General features: G+C 39.5%; 1 protein-coding gene across 8 annotated transcripts in view; it reads right to left on the bottom strand.

Moving 5' to 3' along the window:
• The window catches only part of LOC144491573 (filamin-B-like), a 167,804-nt gene that overhangs the window by 24,366 nt on the left and 127,734 nt on the right, over positions 1 to 15,704 (bottom strand). For 6 of the 8 annotated variants that reach the window (XM_078209565.1, XM_078209562.1, XM_078209560.1 and 3 more), the window contains 10 exons: positions 14,880 to 15,036; positions 13,407 to 13,596; positions 12,748 to 12,995; positions 10,234 to 10,323; positions 8,126 to 8,228; positions 4,609 to 4,749; positions 3,987 to 4,115; positions 3,425 to 3,598; positions 1,347 to 1,505; positions 649 to 852 (listed from right to left, as the gene is read on the bottom strand). In XM_078209565.1, the coding sequence (XP_078065691.1) occupies positions 649 to 852; positions 1,347 to 1,505; positions 3,425 to 3,598; positions 3,987 to 4,115; positions 4,609 to 4,749; positions 8,126 to 8,228; positions 10,234 to 10,323; positions 12,748 to 12,995; positions 13,407 to 13,596; positions 14,880 to 15,036 (1,595 nt within the window). The remainder of the gene's footprint in view (positions 1 to 648; positions 853 to 1,346; positions 1,506 to 3,424; positions 3,599 to 3,986; positions 4,116 to 4,608; positions 4,750 to 8,125; positions 8,229 to 10,233; positions 10,324 to 12,747; positions 12,996 to 13,406; positions 13,597 to 14,879; positions 15,037 to 15,704) is intronic. The other 2 variants (XM_078209568.1, XM_078209561.1) reach the window with 1 other exon arrangement.

Consider the following 15,704-nt stretch of genomic DNA (forward strand, 5'->3'; position numbering starts at 1 on the left):
ACCCTTCCTGTAACCCCATGTATTTACCCTGCTAATCCTCCCAATTTACACATCCTGTGACAGTAAGGGGCAATTTTAACATGCCAATCCACCTAACCTACAAATCTTTGGATGGGGAACACTGAAGGAAACTCATGCAGATAAGTTTTTCCCCATCTACCCATCTCTGCTCAGGAGAGCAGGATTAAGTGTTGTTCTTGTGGAAACAATTAGCTACACGTTTATGGCTACATTTATTGTACCGTCACTTACTAAGTGATGTATACACAGCACTTGCCAGCTCAAGACAGTTAGTTCACTCCATGGAATAGAAATTATGACTTGCCTGCTCCACATCACGATTGAGACAATGGCCACTTTAAGGCAGTAGGAGCACACAGAAGAGCAAGGGTTAGATTCTCCAGCCATTCACACCCTGCTGCCAGCAAGGACGGAGAATTTGGCAGTCAGCCGAATCTCCATTGACTGCAGTGGGATGAGAGAATCCCACTGGTGTGACACCCAGTGTTTTCCCCACGAGTCAGCAGTTAGACAAGATTTCAGTGGCCCGTGTCATTACTGCCAAGGATATGATTGTTTTTTTAATACAGAGAACTGCAGAGCAATCAGGTGTCCTCAGAAGCATTGGTTTGCAAAGGCTCATCTTACCTGCATCCCTCGTGTCCACAATGAAGTCAGACATTTCAAATGTACGTCCTGCTGTCAAACCTTCACCAGAGACCTTAACTCTGTTGGCATCTCCAATTTCAGACTGGCCAACCATAATGGCAATTGGGCTATTTGCCACATGTCTTCCATTTTTCTTTATGCTGACAAGATGTTCACCCACTTCCCGTGGGATAAAGGAGATACCTATTGATCAAAAGGCACCGTACCTTTGAGCAGATCATAATTCAGAAAAATCCCTCTCCATCTCTCCTCCAATCCTAAATGGTTTTGTGCATACATCTCACTCCCATAATACTAGATATACCCATGCAGCCAGCAGTTTCTATAATCTACACTTTAAAATGTCTCCCCTATTAGTTCCTTCTTTGGCTCAAAACCTATTTTGTCTCTTACATTTGGAGAATAAAATGTCCCTACAATACTGAAATAAAGGCATTCCACACTTGTAAATACACAGCTCAAATTCAAATTCCACACAATTAATTGAAATTAGATCCAGCATGCTTTTGGGAAAAACATAACAAATTTGGCACAGAATTCAAAGGTTTTATTTCTTCAGTCATGGTGTATTTCAATTTATGATACATTCAATTAAAAACAAAATTGACTAAGTTGCACAAGTACTCTTAAAATGTTTGATTATCTTTGAGGCGCAGAATGTAACTTCAGACACTTACCAATGTGGTTGTTTGGCAATCTCTTCAGCAGGCATGGCTCATCTTGGCCAGATGGAGATTTAATGCTGGCAGACAGCAAACTAAGGTCACTTTCATTGATGTCCAAGGAGATGTCAGCAGATGAACCAACTTTAACTTGTGATCTTCGTCTGCTATCATCTGAAAACAGCCAAATGAATTTAGTTCAGAAATCTATGATACAGAACAGATCTTTTCCCCGTTGCCAAAAACCCAGTTCTGTCTCAGTTTTAAGGGTTTTTAAACAGAGACTAGCAGTATAACAATGGATGTTATCAATTCAAAGGCTTTGTATCGAGAGTAGTTTTGCCTCAACAGCACACTCTGAACAGAATCAAGCAACTTGGATTTCACATTACTCTGAAGTCCTGTTGCAGTGGATTGAATGCTGACAGTCTCACCATCATTACCAGTACAAAATCCAGACTATCACAAATGTGACTAAATTAAAATGTTACTATTTCCTTAGTGATATACCTCACTTGCACCTCAAACTAAATGTACTTGGACAATCACTTCCCAATACAATATAAACTAGTTTATTGCAGGCTCTCATTTAGAAATCAGATATTACACCAAGAAAGCAACAAACATAATCAGTACAATGAACTTCAGCCTTAAAACTTCCAAACTTGGTACGACTGTGCCAGGCCAAAATGGAACAGAAATCTGACAAGTCATTTCTGAGGAGCTGTAGATAACGTGTTCCAAGACAGCACATCTGATCTGGAGACAAATTAGACAAGAGGCTAAAGGTGGGGAGGCATGGTGGCAGAGGTTAGCACTGCTGCCTCAGCGCCAGGGACCTGGGTTCAATTCCCAGCTTGGGTGACTGTATGGAGTTGCACACTGTGTCTGCATGGTTTCCTCCCAGTCCAAAGATGTGCAGGTTAGGTGGATTGGCCATGCTAAATTGCCCCCTAGTGTCAGGGAGACTAGATAGGGCGAATACATGGGGTTATGGGGATAGAGTCTGGGTGGGACTGTGGTCAGTGCAGACACGATGGGCTGAATGGCCTCCTTCTGCACTATAGGATATTATGATTTGAGTACTGAGGTGGTGTTATTGATCAATATTGTTACAGCAATTTTTTTTGAAAAAAGGGTAAATAAAGATTTCCCCCAGCTGATGGACCTGCTGCAGGGTTTCATGGTGGATGTGCTCCAACACTAGTGAGTTCACCATCCGGTACTTCACCCAGCAGCAGGCACAAGCTGAGGGCAGCACAGGAACATTGTCAGAATCCAGAGAGGATGATTCAGACACTAGAGAGAGAGAGAAGTGGTTGCAGTAAAGGAGGAGCAAATTCATCAGCAGGTAAGTCAGAGAAAGGTGGGGGAAAAAAATGGTAAAGGAAGCATGAGGGATGGATCACCAATTAAGGAAAGGTCAATAAGTTGCTCAAAAGGGGTAAATAAACAAAGGAGGATGGGGGAAACTTGGAACTCAGGTGTCTGAAAAAAAAAAGGTGGTAGAGGCAGGAACATTCACCACAAAAATACTTGGACATCTACTTGGGGAGCCATGACCTGCAGGACTCGGGACTGAGTGTCAAAGTGGGATTAGAATGGGGTGTTTTTGGTCAACTGGCACAGACACAATGGGCCTAATGGCCTCATTCAATGTTGTCAATTGACCTCATACTATAATTCCTGCTCAAGTTTTTAAGTGACTAAACAAGGTGAACAAACACGATAGCTACTTTGCAACAGTCATCAAGTTAAGAATTGTCCGATTGTAATAGAGTTCCACAAGCTCTAACATTGGAACTCGAAGAGTCCAAACACAAAATTAGGTAACCAGAACCAAAATTTGTTATCCCAATTAAGCCATTACTACAATTTTACAGTTCAGAATTCCCAGCTACAATAATCTTCCCAACTTCAGTTCTCCTGTATAACAATTTTCAAAGCATTTTTGTTATGCTACACAATTAGCATTAGTACTAAACTAGGTTCATGTTGTAGGTCAAGTCCATTTCACAAGCATTAGAAATGGTATATAGGTTTAACTCTACTGAAAATTCTTATTTGCAATTTCACGGTAGATAATTTATTACCTGTAATTTTGGCAGTGAAAGGGCTTCCAGGAATATGTTTTTCATTGTATTTGACAAGGATACTGTATTCACCTGGCAGGGTTGGCAGGTAAGAGACTGTACAAGTGCCATTCTTGTTATCTGTGCAATTGATTTCTGCCTTAGAAGGTCCCTCAATGGCCAAGTCCAGACCTCCTATGCAGTGGGGGAGGAGACAAGAATTCCACTTTAGAACACTTGGACTGATCTTATACAGTAAGCTTGAAGGAAGAAAATCTTCCTGCATGTTAGAGAAAACACTACAGTTGAGTAACAGCAATATGGATTATACTAGATAGAACTTGAAAAATCAGGTGGTAGCTCATGTTACTTCCACCAAATTGCTGTTACAATACAATTATTGGAGCAAAATTGGTAACTTTAACAACCGTTAAGGTTACGTGTTACAAGGCAGTTACAAACAGTTCTTGGATCAAAGACCCATTAGTGGTTTCATAGCTGACTCGAATCAGCATGCACATGTATTCTATAATGTTCTGCAAAATAAAAAGGCACTACAGAGACTTAATAGTTTGATGCTTACCTTCTCCAGCATCTTCAGTTACAATTGTAAAAGTAGCTAGTTTGTTAACAACACCATAGACAAGGCCTGGGCCATATGCTGACACATGTCCACTACTTCCATAATTCACAAAGAACTGTAGTGGACTCTCTGAAAGTAATCAAATACATGGCCAAAATGGAGTAAATAAGATTAGCATTTATTTAGCTCTGCTAAAGGCAGTGCCACAAGGTGAAGAATGACATCTATAGGCAAGATATAGTTGAATGCAGTAAACGAAAATCAGCATAGCTTATAGATTCTCCTACACCAGTCGGAGTTCAAATGTATTTAGCTTGGTAGTTATTGGTTGGTCTTAAATGCAGTATTTTTACTCAGGTTTATGACATTGTATAAAAGGAAGAGTCATTTATCAACTACATTGCTAAGTCCTCAATCTCCACTCTTATTTCAGGATGGATTAGATAAGGTCAGAACCCAAAACACCCAGTCATAATGGAGACAACTCCTGCCTCATCGGAACTTTAATTCTTGGACATGTGCCCAAATATTACATTAGCACAACATTTCTTCTATGCAATTGAGATTTGTATTATATGCAGGAAAGAAAAATGCCAGACAGGCCTAGAAAGAAAATGAATACCTGGAATATGACTGCCATTGTACTTGATGTGCATCTCATGTAGCCCAACCTCAGTTGGCGCATATTTGACAGTCACGGTACCATCCTTATTATCAATAATTTCTGGCTTAGCAGTTTTTTTTGAAGGCATGTGAACTTCACCTACGTAATAATTATGTACAAGTCAAATACAAGATAGCTGCAAAATGCAGGTTAAACAATTCCAAATATTGAACTATCAAACTTTTCAAAAATGCAACATGGAAAAATCATTCAACTTCCAAAATGCATCATTTGTGAAAACAATCTAGGTAATGACAAGGCAGGCAATAAATGTACAACCACCAGTTGTATGCAAAAATTCAGGAGTTAGTGAGCTTTACCACCCCGTAGCCATATTACAAATACTGCAATCCTAGCTCCTCTTAATTACTACCAAAGTACTGTGTACAGTGGTTATTGCGTCCTCCACAATCTTAACATTTGATCCTGCATCATGGCCAACTATTGGGTCATAGGGATCAAGCTGCCAAAATATTATTTCACACTTCAAGCTATTTCAAAAAGTTCTCAACTTGAACAATTAGGTGTCAGGTTTGCCTTTTCACATTACAGGAATAAAGCTGGCAGTTGGCAGATGGCTTTCATACTAGCTACTTTGGGTAGGTTTCAAAGAAAGTAGTTGAGAACATATTATACTTGGGGCATCAGCAAAGTTCTCTCAATTGGAAAACTGTGTCATTGCTCTATTCAAAGGGGAAGGAGAAGGCAGGATTAGTCTGACATCTGTCACTGACAGACTAGAGTCTGTAATTAAGGATAGAGGTGACTGAACATCTTAAAATTCCAACCATTAGAGAGCCAGAATAGATTCTCAAAGCTTTGGTGGCACCAAACGAATGGGATTGAATTTTTGAAGTAGCTACTAATTAGTGGTGATGTGAAGATGCCGGCGTTGGACTGGGGTAAGCACAGTAAGTCTCACAACACCAGGTTAAAGTCCAAATGGACGATCTTGGTTTCCAGGTTGCAGCGTTTGCTGTAGAGTTGGTGTACGAGGTGGTTGAGGAATGCAAGAGAGGTGACACGACAAAGTTAGTGTAGTCTGTTATAGATTGACCTGGTGTTGAAACTTCTTACTGTACTAATTAGTGAACAGGGGAATGTTGATGGATGCCACTGACATGGACTTCCAGAATGCATATGACAGAAGTTCTCCATAAGAGACCATTGGCCAAAGATTAAATTTGGAATTGGAGGCAAATTACTGACCCATTTAGGAAATTGGCCTAGTGGAAAAAGACAAGGGTAGGGAAAATGGGAAGAAAGCAAATGGTATCTCACAAGTGTTGGGTGTTAATTATTCACTAATTAACAACTTGGCCAAGGTGATGAGATGGAAAACCATAAACCTAAGCAATCTATTATCTCTTTGTAATGTTACATTTAACAAGTGGACAAAAACTTTGGATTTCAATATTGCTGAAGACAGACATTCTTGCACTCAATCAGGACAAATCGCAAGAATACCAATGTCAGGGGAAACTTTATACTGTATGGGAAGGGTGCACTGATTGGCAAATGGATGATTGGTAGAGGTGTCAGTTGATGGTAACTGAGTTAGCCTACCAGGCATGGTTTGAAATTTAAACCAGGCAGCTAGAGTCTGGTCAAGGCATTGCTGAGGAATGAACCAGTGAATGACCATCAGCTGAAACAGGCAGTGTGGGTATATGTTCTGTCTACAAAGATCAAAGTTCTGCATATTAATACATGTAGCATGCAGCACATGCAAATCACTGAGTCCAACTAACTATTCTAAATTTTTTTTAAGCACACTTTAGGATTATCTTGCAAATGTTGTCTAATTGCAGAATCATATCTAACGTTGGACACAGTTTTGCATTTTGTTTGGGTATGGTCTGTACTTGGCCAGTTGTGAACAGCAGAAGGGACATGGGGCCCTATTTTACCATTTTGATTCCAAGTGCTGGGCGGACTTGAAACATACACACACTGCCTGAAAAAGTATCAGCAATTCTGAATCATGCTGCACAAGCCTGTGGGCGGGGCTTAACACACCCAAAATCCTGCAGCTCTGATCGGCACCTCCATCTGCACATGCGCAGAAAAAAAATGCAGCACCTTTGCCACATCGCTCCCAGGCTGGATAATGCCTTCCCCTGGCCCCCCAGAACATCACTGACCCCCTTATCTCCCTACTCCACTCTGCCACCCAGACTGACCACGGGCCCCTCCCCCCCCAACAGGCAGAGTGGCAGCAGACCTCCCCTTCACCCCCCACCGATCTTAAAGCTGTCAGACACTCGGCACTTACTTCCTCGCTAACTGGAGTGCCCAAATTGGACTTGTGGAGCATGTCTGTTTCACGTCAATTCTGGATGGGTGAGCACAGTGGTAAAGGGGGAAGTGTTGGTAAAGTTGGGCGTGCAGCCTATTAAGTCAATTTAAATGCATGCAAATGCATTTAAATGGCTGTCGTGCCCAATCATGGCCATTTTCAGGCCTTGATAAAGGGGGAACCAGCAGGCATGGATCGCACTACTCGCCTCATGCCCAACTACCAATCTTTCGTGCCCAAAAACAGACACAACTTAACGGTGTTTGATAAGATCCACCAATCTTTACGCAGAGAGTGGTTGGGTTGTGGAATGGACTGCCTGCAGTGATAGTGGAGTCAGACACTTTAGGAACATTTAAGCGGTTATTGGATAGGCACATGGAGCACACCAGGATGATAGGGAGTGGGATAGCTGGATCTTGGTTTCAGATAAAGCTCAGCACAACATAGTGGGCTGAAGGGCCTGTTCTGTGCTGTACTGTTCTATGTTAATCTTTGCAATGTGCAGCCAACGTACCGAGCATTACACTAGCACTGATTCATATACCACATTACTCATGTGATGGACAGAATTGCTGAAATCTTGCTAGTGTTACGATGGCAGGATCTTGAGTCCTGTCAACAGTACACCCCTGCCATGTGTTTCCTGGCAGCAAAGGATGTGTTCAACAGGAAACCTCATTGACAATAGCAGGACCATAAGAACACACTGAGCAGCGCACTGTCTTCCACCACGGTGAAACACACCAAAGACGAGGGAGGAAAATCCCACCTCATTGCTGAAGCTAAATTACAGGAGTTACACAACCAAATTGGATTTGAATTACTTAAACTTGGCAAGCATAAAAAACTAACCAGCAGATGGAAGGAAAGAATGGTAAACGGTGCCTGAAGGATCAATGACAAGCACAAAAGCAAGGGTCAGGTAGCACTCAAGTCAGTCTTTAAGTGAAACATAGCTCTGCTCAAATTTGTTAAAATATTGCTCCGATTTTAATAATGCAGAGGCAAAAATGTTGCCCAAGTAGCAAATACATTTTAAAAGCAGCTTGTAAAGTAGGGGACAATTTGGGCAGTTGCAACAGTCCAAAAAAAACCCAATCATTTTGAACACAGAATTTTGCACTACAAAGACCCCCCCCAGCAACCTTATTTTCCATTAATGGCAGATTTTACCTGTGATTTCCCCTGTCCTGAGAGCAAAAGGAATGACGATATCAAAAGGTTTCAAACCCAAGCCATCTATTCCATCAACTGGTGTGTAGGCGCCGTCAAGAACCTTGGAAACAGGATGAAAAATCATTTGAAACCTACATTGCCAAGTCAAAGTCTCAAGGGCAATAAAAAATGCTGGCTTGCCATTGTTGCCCATGCCACAAGAAAAAAAAAAAAGTGGTTCACAAAAAAAAAGTTTACTATGCAATCTTAAAGTGAAAAGCCATTTCATGTCAGTTTCTGAAATAGAAGGTACATTGTGTTCAATGGAATGGATGGATTCCCAGGTATCAATGCGAGGCATTCACAATGTCAGAAATCTCCCAGCAGCTGTTTGAATGGCAATTAAATCTGAAACACCAAGAGCTAGAAAAAGGCCTCCAAATGGCAGTACATGAGCAGGGCTACCTTCACTGCTCTAGAGACTCAGCTCCAACTGGACTAAGTTAGCTGTAACCAAGAGGTTTTAAATAGTTAATCAGCTATTTACAGACAATTAAATTTCAACTGCAGTGTGCAACAGAAAGAGAAAAAACCAACAGGAGCTAAAGATGTCAATCCATTTAGAGAAGGTTCTTCTTGGCTTGTGCCTGCAAAGAACAGTAAAGCAGCAGTAAAAGAAATAGAAAGTAAAAGGATCAAAGTGCAATCTCAATTAACAAGCAGTGCTGCACCCATTTCTTGAGTTTGAGGGATGTTATTAAACTGCATTGTAATTATTTAACGTTAAAAACAATTTAGTTTTGCATCCTCAAAGTAACCAAATTCAGATGATTCACAGGTGCCATGGGGAGATAGGCATTCCCTCATAATATTGCAGTGGAGGACAGCAGTTAAAATGATGAGCATTTCAAATTTATATTTTGTTCATGACAAATGATTAGATTCTGCAACAATGTTAAAACAAGCAGAGCAAGTGTAGCCTGCAAGTTTAATTTTAGATAAACGGGGAAAAAGTTAGCCTATTGTACCCCTTTATGAGCTCATTTTAGTGATACTTGAATGACTGTTTAATCAATTCAAGTGTTAACATTGATGTTATTGACTGCGTTACACTCTTCAGAAGTGGCAATAAAGCCTAGGTAGATAAAATAATAAAGTTGGTAACATTTATACCAACTTCATTTTCTGTAATCTCCACAGCAAATCAAAAGCCCGATGCTTGTAATGCTTCAGGTTACAAGCTTAATTAAGAATCAAAGTTTCAAATGTCTGATCGCAAGCTATTCATTTTACAGTTGAGGATAGCAGCATTAAAATTACTAGCATTGGGGTAAGGCAGCTGGCAAAAATCCCAAAAGCTGACGACATTTATTTACAAAACCTTCAAGCAGCCCAGTGGTCAATCCTTTCAACTGCTAAACTGTGAATGACCATATTGACATGTTACCTCACTCTTGGGAAATATTGTTCCCCAACATCAAGTCACCATAATCAGGCTGAATGTTATATTTTATACTGGTCAAAAAAAAAAGTGTCATTGATTTATTCAATTCATGCGAGTAATGGAAATTCTCCAATCCATTTCTTTCCTTCAATCTATATTTCAACTGAAGTGTCTGAGCTGCAAAGGAGGAATATTGAAACAGTCCCAACCCCACCATGCAAAAATGCAAACTATCTCCCAATAGCCATTTATCAAGTTGCCGCTTACTGGCCAAGTGATTTTTTTTCTGTATTTAAAAGGTGCAATTTCCTTGTAAACTTAGTGACCTTGAATTGGTGCTGTTACAGCTTTAAACTGCACAACACAGCAGGCAAACCACATTTCACCAATCAGCCAGCTACTAGTGGGGACTGCAATTAGAAAATAATGTTGGGCACCCAAAGTTAAAGTCGCTGATAAAATAGAAATAAACTGCAAACACTGCATTCACCTGTTTAAAATAGAGACAGCGTTTAACATCCATCAGGTAATGAATGTAAAATTCACAGTAGCTAAAATAGTTGGACAATTGAATAGAAAAAAAAGAAATCAAGCAGTCCGAATGGCAGATCCCAGCAAGCTGTGAACACGAGCTTTGGAAGAAAACAGGAGAATAGAAAGTTCAACATATTAAAATCTGTACCCAGGGTTGGAAGCCAGGGGGATATGCATTTAGAGATTGCTGCTGCTGTTGTACCATCTGCTGTGGCACTACTGGAACTTCATCTGTGGCCTAGTGAATGGTAAACAGTAAGTTAGTCCTTTGTCACAAAGCACATTTGAATAATTTTTGTTCATAGTCAATCTAGCTGTTCAAACTGTACATTACCACGACTCAAATTCTGAATGCAGTAATACATTCAATTTGGTTATTGAATAAGTCAGCTAGTTTTTAAAAATGCATCAGCACACATGTAAAAGACCAACCATTATTCATATTAAATTGATAAAAGCACAACATTTACTTTCACAATCAAATATCATTGAAAAATGACATCTTCCAACTCATGCCATGGGAGATGGGCATTAAAAACCTTGGTGTACAAACTAGTACTTGCAAGACCAAAAGTGACTGAATCAGTTAATAGTTATCAAAATTTGCGCTAGGTCAACTGTCATTTGGCTTCAGGTTCTGGTCATGGAAGAAATTTCTGAAACCTCACTCCTGAGCAATTGCTTTTTTAAAAAAAAAAACATTTTTTATTCATACTCCGATTACAGCACTGAAGGAGGCTGCCATTTGGCCCATCATGCCCATGCCAGCCAAAAAGGAGCATCAGACATAGTTGCACACTCCAGCTCTTGGTCAGTGGCCTACAACATTTCAAATGAATATCCAAAAGGTTTAAATGTGACAAGGTTTGCAGCATCTACCACCCTTTCCGGCAGCGAGTTCCAGACCATCACTTGCTGGATGAGAAATAAATTCCCAATCCTCCTCTATCATTACACCTATAGAGAGAAAATCCAGCCAAATATAGTCACATTTAGCCCTCCCTATGGGATTATATTTTTAATATGTAGGAAGGACACCACATTTGAAAATTTAATATGAAATAGAACACGAGTACTTTCTATTTAGACTGGAGAACACCTACTGTTCTTCATACTCAAGTGGCCATTGAGAGAAAAAAATACAATCAAGAGAGCAATAAGTGGGTAGAATGAAGTAAAGACATAAGTGTGTAAACAGTCTGCAGGAGTGATTAGAAACACAACTCAAAAAGCTGTTAATTGGTTAACAATGGAAACCAAACAGTTGATCAATAATGCTAAATATTTAACTACAAGCTTGATAAAGCAAATCTATCCCAACCTGGGGAGAACAAAGGTTGGGTTTTTGATTGGAACAAAGATAAATCAAAGGTAAACCAAAGATAAAGGTCAATGATAATGCAGAAGAAACCAGAAGATATGCCAAGGCTGATAATGAAGGCTTTGATAATAGCACAAGAAAAACAATAAATCGAGACTCCTGGTGTAATTATGTCAAAGAATGGTACAAGTTATTTGGCTCCAGTCAGATTCAGGTGGATATGAAAGCAGCACTGCTGGAGATAAGGGTTCAAAATGGAAGCTGCATTCAAGTTAAATGGAGGGAAGAAAAACGTCAAAAGCTCAGCTGGTATTCATTCCAGAATGTTGGAACATTGGACCAGTGATAGTGGAGGCATTGACCACAGATTTTCAAAATCTTTAGGCATTCACTTAAACTTAGTGCAAAAAGAGGAATTGATGCTAGGATATGTGGGAACAAAGATTGGGAGTGTAGTGTTCAGCATGAAGAACTCAACTCCTAAAACTTTTCTGTAATGACCTCATGATCAGGGAGTGTTACACACAACATATTTCGGTGTTGTAGAATATGGACATTTCAATGCTAATGGACAAAATCTTAAATCAAAATAAACTTAAATTCAAAATAGTCCATTATACAAAAATGCATTATAAATTCAGTTTGGGCTTAAATGGCAAGCAAGTTTGGGATGGCACATTTCAAAATCGCTCCATTTTCCAATAGTTTTTTCTGCATATTCAGAAACTAGATGTTGGTGCACGCCTCATTTATAGATCCAACACAAAGCCTCTTATTATGTTCAATATTCATCCTGAACAAGAGGATACACCATATTGCAAGGACAGGATAAGGATGATGGTTTTACTGAACAAAAGCATTCAGTTTAGAATTTGGCAATATTTCAGACTTGGGGTTAGTTTTGGATCCATTAGGTTGTGGACAGGCTAGTTATCAGATTAGAAGTCAGCAGAACTGCTATGCTTTGAGGAGGAGGAGCTGAAATGCACTGAATGTTAAGTAGGCTTCCATTATCAAGAGATGGGAGGTCAAAATGAACTAAATCACAGGAATTCTATTTTCCAAACATTGCTCCATTTATACTCAGCTTGTAGCTGTACAACTGATTCAAGCCGATTTTAAATTACTTGGTCTGCCACAGCCAAGATTCAATTGTGTTAGATTGACAAACAGAACAAATCTGCAGATAGCAATCTTGACTGAATAAATTTTCACTTGTTTTAATTAAAACAAAAGTGACAAGTATGAAAGGCAATTGATCCTTTTGAACAATTCCAATTGCAAGCAGTACAGATATTTCACCTCCCGTAATTTAAAAAGGACACCAAATAAGAGGCTCACCACTACAGTGAATGGACTGTTGGCAACATCCACTCCTCCAAAGCGGACGTAAACAACGTAGGTTCCTTTCTCAGGTGCTGTATAGTAGATGTTATAAGTTCCATCATTATTTTCAACAACATCAGCTTCCACTTCGGTCCCATCAGGAGTGCAGATTGTGCAGGTGACTTTGCCCTTGCCTGCAGCTTTCGCATCTACTTTCATTCCCAGTTCCTCTCCCAACCGAACAGTGGGTCCAAGACCAGAACCTTAAAAAGTTAAAAATATCTATGCAATTTACAGTTTATTTTAAACGAAAATAAAATAATGCAATTAAAGTTTAATAAAAGTAATAATTTGCACTGTTTAATTCAAATGGACAATCTAGATAGGAAATGAGTCCAGGTTTTTGATCCAGTGATGAAGGAATTATGACAGCAGTACCACTTGGCAGGATGGCAAATTGGCTTGAAGGTGAACTTGCAGGTGGTTCTGTTCAGCACTTTCAGCAGGACAGTCAAGTAATATTGCAAAATGCATTGGTCAGAAATACAAGTGTGCTTTTTTCCTGGATCTACTCCAATGCTGCTGGCTTCTCCAGCGCAAAGCCAGGCATGGCAATTGTTAGCCCATTTTGACAGTCTCATTATACATAAAAAAGTAGACAAGTAGACAGCTACCTGACATTGTACACTTGCTGGCATCACCAGTAGCTGCTGCACGGATTCGATAAGGGGATGCTGGGATCTCATCACCCCCATATTTGATCACAATGGTGTAACGTCCAGTCTTGTCTGGTATGTAGGAAACCTTGTAGGTGCCATCATTATTATTGTGGATATTAGCTTTCTTTGGTTTCCCTTCTTGATCCTGCAGGCAACAAAAAAAGCTTTACTAAAATGTAGTATCAAGCTTTTTAATAAGCCACTTCTGACGACCGTCACTAAAAAGTGTGAATTATTTTCACATTGGGCAATGTTGAATTTTACAGCTCAGTTGTACAATTCATCCAGAAAAAAACCACGTTAATATACAACCTTTTAAAGCAAATGTTCAAGTCTCGGAAAAATGGTTCTGATCTACTTAAAACAAGTAGGATATTCTAGGGAGATGGTTGAGTGTTGGTGTTAACAATGGCAGAAAGCCTTTTCACCCTAGATGTGTTCAGTTAGTTGCAGTGAACAACCTACACCGATTACAATGGCAACTAGTCTTCTCCGCATCCTTACAGCCAGAAATAGACAAAGCAAGGAACTGCAAAGGGAGCGATAGTAAAATGGTCATTTAGCAAAAAAACAGAAGTTTTTGCAGGTACTTTTAAGCATGGATTAAAAAAGATCAGATGTGGGAGTTGTTAGACCTAGTACTGCATGACACTTAGACAAATCAGTATTCAATGGGCATATTGTTATGTCAGACTATCCTAGCTCTTATGATTCTCTGCCAATGATCAGAAAGACAACTACTGTGCAGCACCTACATTACAGAAAAAGGACACCAATGATTAAACTGGGAACAGCAACAGGTTTATGCAATAAGCTTTTAAACAGAATAAAGGCTTATTTTAAAAGGTATTATTGCATAGTTGAGAAGCAATGTGACAAGAGTCGCTAGCCTATTTGAACCAGTGTGCAATTGGGTTATTACAGATAAAGGAACACTATTATTTGGAAGCTAACTAGTTTAATATACCTTGGAAGTTGTCCATCCTTTATTCTTAGTTAGATGGCAGGATTAGGAGGGCAAAAAAAAAAAAATCGAAACAAATCCTACAGTAATTTAAATCAAAGACCAGCTGAATGAAGTAGGCAATCTTCTCAGCTGTCATTGGCCAAATTGCAGATAAGCTTTCTATTGTTTGTTTAATTATAGGCTGTCCCTAACAGAATGCAATAAAGATTCTGATGGAGTTTAAAACTACTAAAATAGACTGGGATGTCAACTCAAAACATTGCTGCAGAAGCAACCAGGACAACAGGCTCACTTGCCCACTTTCCATTCAGAGTCAGGTTTACAGCAAGGAAACAGGCTCTTTGGCCCAATTTATCCATGCTGCCACCCCTTTTTTAAAACCACTATTTGCAGAGAAAGATTTTAAACTGATGCACATTCATCCCTTATTTGCTTGGAAGGGAAACACATTTGAAACTTACAGTTACATGTACTGAAAGGAGTCCTTCTCCAGCATCTTTGGCATCAATGGTAAATTCCACAGGTAGACTAGCTTGAACGCCAGAAGAATTGAGGCCTGGCCCACTTGCTTTCACTTTGCTGGCATCATGAGTTGGCAAAACCTTAACCCTGAAAGGACTAAAGGAACAGACGATAATTAATCTGACACACTTAAAGGATTGGAATCAATTATGATCACTATCAACTTGAGATATTTACCATCAGTAAAAGATTAAGATGCCTGACTGCATGTGTTTTTTTGGGAGAAAATCCAACTGGAATGTTTAATTCCTTTTATACTGATGGATATATATTTTTACTCCAAAAACAAATTGCACACTTCAGGTCCACTCAGATGCATACTTGGCTAATACTCAGCTAGATCAGAATACCATTTATATGTAGTTTTGTTTGGCACTTGGAATATCCGATTAATTGAAAAATGAAACAATCCTCAAGTTGGACCAATTGAATTTACAAAAAGATGTCATTCATGGACGCATATGAACATAAAAAGCATGTGTATGGATATGACAGGTTTAAAATTAGGCTCGTAGGCACCTCAAATTGAAAATTTGAAACAGTCTTACTATTGACATGAATAAAGGGTCAAATAGATGGTAACTAGAAGGGCAAGCACTAGTGAAATTTAGTCAATTAAAATTTGAGATCATTGTTGATTTCCAACACCACAAGGTAGATTCCCGTTAAGTCCTGCTAACCCAGAGGAAAATATTGGTAGAATGCAACCTTGAAATCAGGACAATTATTTCTCCTTCGAACCCCTGGTCTGATGTTTTCAATCT

The sequence above is a fragment of the Mustelus asterias genome, chromosome 3 (assembly GCF_964213995.1).
Source record: "Mustelus asterias chromosome 3, sMusAst1.hap1.1, whole genome shotgun sequence".
NCBI classification, from domain to species: domain Eukaryota; kingdom Metazoa; phylum Chordata; class Chondrichthyes; order Carcharhiniformes; family Triakidae; genus Mustelus; species Mustelus asterias.